We start from the raw sequence: 7,237 nt of genomic DNA, 5'->3' as shown, positions 1-7,237 counted from the left end.
TGCCTCTGCCTCTGCCTCTGCCTCTGCCTCTGCCTCGAGTGCTGGGATTAAAGGCATTGGCACTGCTACCTGAGTTTTTTTTTCCTTAACAAAACAAAAAATGCAGATAATAGAAGAAGGGAAAATTTGGGGGGCATCTGTGATGGTGTCCTTGTGCCCAGGGTTCTAGTCACTCTGCACCTGTTTTGTGTTACCTTCGAGCTTTCTTACCCTGTAGTACCCTTATGTAGAGGAATCCAAGGTCACCAGAGGCCTCAGCCAGCAGACCAGTCTTAACTTTCCTGTAAGAATTTTTCTGAGCCTGTTCTCTGCTTTTCCCTGACCCAGTAAGGGTATCTATCGCCTCCCTTAGAAGTGTCTTGTGGAGTGCATCACGTATATGCGGAGCCCAGGGGAAGCAGTCACGTTTGGCTGCTTGTCCTCTGGTGTAGCCCATGCTTCCTTGTTTCTGGGTTTTATAGTTTGCTTAAGGAGCAAGACTTGGTTTTGTGGTGTTTAAGATCAGACTCTGGGCCTCCTTGCTGGCCAGTGTTGAACCAGTGATCTGTGCTCTCTCAGTCTGTGAACAAGAGTTGTTTTTTGTTTTTTTTTGGTTTTTTTTGGTTTTTTTTTTTTTGTTTTGTTTTTTTAATATTTATTTATTTATTATATGTAAGTACACTGTAGCTGTCTTAGGACACTCCAGAAGAGGGTGTCAGATCTTGTTACGGATGGTTTTGAGCCACCATGTGGTTGCTGGGATTTGAACTCCATACCTTCGGAAGAGCAGTCGGGTGCTCTACCCACTGAGCCATCTCACCAGCCCAAGAGTTGTTAACACATGAAGAGAAGTATACGTACTTTTTATGTTCCTTCCTGCCATGTGATTGTATTTTATTTTTCTAGGATGGAAGATTTGACAAATCCTGAGGATATCCGTACAAACATCAAGTGTGACCGAAAGGTGTCTCTCTATGGTTATTTACGAGGGGCCTACCTGAAAAATAACAGCCAGATCCACATGCCAGGTATTGTCCACTCTAAAGCACTCAGTATTTGTCACCCTCTTGGAACACTGAGCAAGGCAGAGCCATATTCTGGAATTTTTAAGATAACCCAACTATGCATCATCTGCCAAGTGCTGATTGAGTGCAGTATTATCTAGCTAGCAAGGTCCACTGCTTAGTGGTGCCTTTTCTGTGTCCTGCCTCGTGCCTTCAAACACAGGAATGTTTTTTTCCAGTAGTTGATACCGGTTTGTTTTCTGAATGTTTGACTTCTTGCCAAGTTGCTTCCTGGGTCCTGTCTTCCAGGCGTAGGAGATTTTGTCGCCAGTGATGTCAGTTTTCTCCCAGACCCCTGTGCTCTTCCAGAACAGCAAAAGAAGCGCTGTTTGAATGAGAAGGAGAAGCTGGTTTATGCACCTCTCTCTGGAGTTGGGGGTGTGCTGTACGACAAAGATGCTGTCTATGTCGACCTGGGTGGCAGCCATGGCTTCCAGGCAGCGGTAAGCAGTGCCCTCTCTAAATTAGTCGCCACGAATCTTTTCTCATCAAACAGCGTGCTCATAGTCTCCTAACTGAAGCTTTTTCTTTTAATTGAAGTTTATAATAAAACAACTGATTATAAAAGTGTTTTCTTTCCATCGTACCAAAAGAAAATAAAAATGCTATCCTTCATACCCTTCAGATTTGAAGTTCTCAGTTGTTGGCACCACTGCCAGCACGATGCCTGCCGGCGCTCGTCTTCCTAGAAGACTGCAGTGCTTTCTAGGTCTGCAGTGCTCCTCTAGTCGGTCAGTCAGTCAGTCTGTCTGTCTTTTAAGACAGGTTCTCTATATAACCCTGGTTGGGGTGATATGTAAGAATGTGTGTGTTTGTTTGTCTGTGTAAGTAATTGGTGGTATTTTTATTTTTCTTAATTTACAACTTATAAAAATCAAAATTAATTGAATCACATTCCCTCTTCCCTTTATCTCCAACTCCTTCAATTCCCCCTTCCCTAAATATCTGGCCTCTTTGTCTTTGATTATTATTGTTGCTTATAAATATATTCTTGTGTGTAAATATACATATATAAATATAACTGAGTCCACTTGATGGTGTTTGCGTGTATTTGAGTTTCGGGCTGACCATGTTGTATGGGATAATTAATCAGGGGACTCATCTCTAGGTAAGACTAACTCTCCTTCAGCAGCATTAGTTGCTTATAGTTCTTTGTCTGCTGAAGGTATGTGAGGTTCCCCCACCACATTAGCATGTCTATTGGTGTTATCATTGTGCAAGTCTTGATTAGGCAGCCATATTGTTGAGGTTTCAGGACTGTAGCTTTTCTGTCATTTCTAGGAAACAAAGTCTCATCCACAGAACTCCAGGGACTCAGGTTCTTAAAAATCTTTCTGCACCCTCTTAGATGTTCTTTGAACCTTAGGTCAGGAGTTGTAGATATGTCTGCTAGGACTGGCATTGAGGGCAGTTTATAGATGGTCTCTATTTAGTATAAAGAGAGGCTCCTTTGGGGTGTGATAGCTACCCTTGTCTGTGGGATAAGGATATGTTTTATAATCATGCTGGTGTAGTGAAGTGGTAATAGTAAGTCCTCTAAGATCTATGACTTACTAGCCCCTAGTTGGTTAGCTTGCCACTGCCAGGCATGGTTTCCCTCCAATTGATCAGGCTAGATATAAGTGCTGGTCTTACACATTCGTCATTGTTGTGGCTCATTGGCATCACAGCTAGGTAGGACTATCCACTGCTTCCTTCTCTTGGCTTGTGTACTGGCTAGCTTTGTGTCAACTTGACACAGCTGGAGTTATCACAGAGAAAGGAGCTTTAGTTGGGGAAATGCCCCCATGAGATCCAGCTGTGGGGCATTTCCTCAATTAGTGATCAAGAGGGAGAGGCCCCTTATGGGTGGGACCATCTCTGGGCTGGTAGTCTTGGATTCTATAAGAAAGCAGGCTGAGCAAGCCAGGGGAAGCAAGCCAGTAAAGAACATCCCTCCATGGCTTCTGCATCAGCTCCTGCTTTCTGACCTGCTTGAGTTCCAGTCCTGCATCCTTTGGTGATCAACAGCAGTATGGAAATGTAAGCTGAATAAACCCTTTCCTCCCCAACTTGCTTCTTGGTCATGATGTTTGTGCAGGAATAGAAACCCTGACTAAGACAGCTTGCTTAGTTTTTTCCTGGTGCTATGGAAGCTAGGCCTTAGGAAGGAGCTTTCGGGTTGGATCCAGTTTGAATCCTCTGACTTCTATGCTCTAAGTATGCAGTCTTTGGCAGTAGGGACCTTCAACCCCTGAGAAGCAACCAAGGGCAACAGCAGTGGCCTGTATTGTTGTAGGAGTCACTTAGACTCAGGTGGAACTTTCTCGTTCTGGGTATGGGGGTTTTGTTAGATAGCCCGTGGCTCTTGTGGAGAACAGCGTCCGACTAAGTGACATACTTCATTTAAGATCTTTAATCGTGTGTGTGTGTGTGTGTTTAAGATATGTGTACATATACTTGTATGTGTTATGAATAATTTAGGTAGATATAAAATAGCAGTGACTTCTTGAGGCTTTACTAAGCATCCTTTGTTAATTATCCTCCTTTCCTGTTGAATGTCCCTAGGTTAGAGCCACATGTGTTTTTAAGAAATTTGAGATACTCTTCTTGTTTTGAAATACTTAATATTTTTATATATGTGTATATTATATTTTGATCTGTCACCCCAATTACTTTCTTGTCCCTCACCCTAGTGGACACCTTTTCAGTAAGTCCTCCTCTTTGTTGAGGTTTCTCACTTAACTCTGTGACTAGCTCTGGCATGTTTATGTAATGGATTTTAGCAGTTCTCACACTTGCTTCCCTTCCTCATAGCCACTCTCCTTTCCTGATGAAACTCTTTCCAGCTGGCCAGTTTTTATAATCACCCACTGAGTTTAATTTGCATGAGCATAGGTCTGGAGGTTTTTACTAGGCCTACGTTAGGGAGGGTAAGAGCACTGCTTCCTCTACCAGCGGTTGTGGGGCCTTTCCAGCACCCACATGGTGGCTCACAACTGACTGTTACTCCAGTTCCAGGGAAACTGACACCCTCTTCTGACTTCTGCAGGCCTAAAAGCATGCAAGTGGTACAGGGATGAGAATGTGCAGGAAAACACCCTTACTCATAAAACCAAACCAACCAAGCCCCAGATTCCACCCTCAGCCGCCATTGCTGCCCTTTGCTCCTCCGGGAGGAAGGGGCCTCATGAACCTGCCCTGTCCCTAATGAGAGCGCTGACAGGCTCCACTTGTGCAGAAGAGCACAGCTACTGTCAGTTCATGGCAACAGTGGCCCTACCCTGCTACCCTGTGCAGAGGGATGCTACACAGCAATTCCTGTCCTCTGGCTCTTCCATTCTTTCTATCCTGTATTCCACAGTGTCCCTGAGGCTTGGCAGTGATAGAGACTTTAGATTTTTGTTAGTTTTTTGAAATGTAATCTTACTGAGTTAAAATAGTTTTTGCCTATAATTTTGAGACCTGGTGTTTTCCTAGCTAAGGGCTTAGGTTCGATTATATCAATGATATGCTGCATGAACTTGAGAAACACTTACATTGTTGGGAACCAGCTGTAAGCTTTGTCGCCAGTATTTTCTTCTCTCGTTAAAACAGTGAGAAAGGTTTTTAGAACTATAATTTTTTAAAATTACTTTTTGTGTCTCTATGTATCTGTTTATATGTATATATGAATGCATGTATATGTGTTCAGGTGTCCACAAAGGCAGAGATGTCAGATGTCTATGGTGCTGGGATTACTAGTGGCTGTGAACTTCTGGTGTGGGTGCTGTGCTGGGAACTGAATTCTCAGGTCTTAAGCATGAGCAGTATGCAGTGTAACTGCTGAGCTGTCTTCAGCCTGTGATAAGGAATGATGAAACCAGTATGTTTCCAGCATCCTCTTGCTTTCCTCACTTGCAGTTTTCCTGACTTTGACAGGAGGAAGCAGGCCCTACCCATGAACTGGTCCAGAGCCTCATCTCCACCCATGCCAGTATCGATGCTAAGATGGCTTCAAGTAGAGTGACACTTTTCTCTGATTCCAAACCTCTGGGGTCAGAAGACATAGATAATCAAGGGTAGGTCTACCATTTTACTAATTTTTTTACTTATGTATGTATGTATGTATGTAAACATTTATTTTGGGTGTCTGTGCATGCACACAGACTGTCAGAGTTGGTTCTCCATTTACCGTGTCAGTTCCAGGAATCAAACTCAAAGTCAGGCTTGGCAGCAAGTGCTTTTACCCAATGACCCACATTGCTGGCTCTTTTTTTAATTTTTAATTTTAAAAAGTTAAAAGTAAAAATTATATTACCTACCATTCTTCTATTACAGTTTTTATTTTGATGGGATTTGACTCTAGAATTTTGGTTTACTGTGAATATTAATCTGTTTCTTGACTTTTTTTACTTATAAAGCATTACATAATATTGTATTTTTAGTAAAAGACAAGACTTGTTTTTAACAGCAGTATTTCAACAGAATAATGTTAAAATACGACACAAACATTTCTATTGATTGCTTTTAATTTTCTAGGAGACCACTTGGATATCTTTTAGTGACTGAAATTCTGGAGTGTTATCTGGATGTTTATTTGGGTTCTGTCCAAAGGCACGTGCCTTGTCTCTGAAAGTCTTTCATACATTTTTTGTTTTTATTACCATGGTAGGTGTCATGGCTCCTTTTTCAGCCTGGATATATGCTTATGTACCATGCTACTGAGTGGGTGCTTGCTAAACATTGACTTTTGTTCTAACTCATCCTCATAACCAACCTGAAAATGATAAACTGTGTACAGTAGAGTTTATTTTTTTTATTTTTATTTATTTTTAGGTTTTTCGAGACAGGGTTTCTCTGTGTAGCCCTGGCTGTCCTGGAACTCACTTTGTAGACCAGGCTGGCCTCGAACTCAGAAATCCGCCTGCCTCTGCCTCCCAAGTGCTGGGATTAAAGGCGTGCGCCACCACCACCCGGTTAGTAGAGTTTATTATACTATGCATTATTGCTTAGCATGGTAAGATGAAAGATTAAAAAGTACATATAAGTGTTACCGTTCCCAGGACTTAGAGCCAGCTCAGTGGTTAAGAGCACTTCCTACTTCTGCTGAGGGCTTGGGTTCTGCGCTCACCACCCATCTGTTGCCTCACAAATGCTTGTAACTCCAGGTCCAAGGACCTGTGACACCCTCTGACCACCTTGGCCTCTTACATGTTCATGGTATACATAAACTCAGTAGGCACACACACATACACATACATAACAAATAATCTATAATTTAAATATTATGAGCATTTTCTTTGTCTTTGCATTTTTTTTTATATAGTCATTGTTTTGTTATTAGTGTTTTTCACTTAGGACTGTTTTAATTTTATCCCATAGCTTTACCATCTCAATGATTCTGTACCAGATTAAGGAAACCCAGGTCTTCTGTAAGATCACTGAGTGCTCTGAACTGCTGAGGTGTCTCCTCGGCCTGTATCATCATACTCTACAAACTCAACAACACAAAGAAGTTGAGTCAGCCGACCCACAGAACATTGCTCTGAACTCTGGCTAGCTGCCATTTTTGTATCACTCTGCCTGCTTGATTTTTGTATCACGATTGACTGGACTTTGGTTTTGTTTATGTCTTACCATCTCCTTGCTGTCATTTTTCTCTGATGCCTACATTGTCCTAGATTTGACCCTCAGTGCTGAGTCTCCTGTGTCTTCTAGGCACATCCTCATTAATCCTAGTATGAGCATAGTAGTTTCTGACAGAACAGGGTGACCCAGGCTTACATTGTCCTTTGGACCTGGAATCAATTTTGAAGATTGTACTAAACCCTTTTGAATACTTTTCCTAAAATCTAAATTGTTTTATTTCCTTTTTTTTTTTTTAATTTAAACAATTTTTATTAGGTATTTTCTTCATTTACAATTCAAATGCTATTCTGAAAGTCCCCTATACCCTGCCCCCCACCCTGCTCCCCAACCCACCCACTCCCGCTTCCTGGCCCTGGCATTCCCCTGTATTAGGGCATATTAATCTTTTCAAGACCAAGGGCCTCTCCTCCCAGTGATGGCCGATTAGGCCATCTTCTGCTACATATGCAGCTAGAGACATGAGCTCAGGGCGTCCTGGTTAGTTCATATTGCTGTTCCTCCTATAGGGTTACAGACCCCTTCAGCTCCTTGGGTAATTTCNCNAGCTCCTCCATTGGGGGCCCTGTGTTCCATCCTATAGATGG

At 42.3% G+C, this 7,237-nt stretch overlaps 1 protein-coding gene across 1 annotated transcript in view; it reads left to right on the top strand.

Moving 5' to 3' along the window:
* Bms1 (BMS1 ribosome biogenesis factor) overlaps positions 1-7,237 on the top strand; it is a 32,734-nt gene that overhangs the window by 6,420 nt on the left and 19,077 nt on the right. The window contains exons 7-9 of the mRNA XM_021190010.2: positions 886-1,007; positions 1,293-1,486; positions 4,944-5,083. Of these exons, the coding sequence (XP_021045669.1) occupies positions 886-1,007; positions 1,293-1,486; positions 4,944-5,083 (456 nt within the window). The remainder of the gene's footprint in view (positions 1-885; positions 1,008-1,292; positions 1,487-4,943; positions 5,084-7,237) is intronic.

Source organism: Mus pahari, chromosome 2, assembly GCF_900095145.1.
Source record: "Mus pahari chromosome 2, PAHARI_EIJ_v1.1, whole genome shotgun sequence".
Classification (NCBI taxonomy): Eukaryota; Metazoa; Chordata; class Mammalia; order Rodentia; family Muridae; genus Mus; species Mus pahari.
This window is presented reverse-complemented; position numbering and strand designations above follow the sequence as displayed.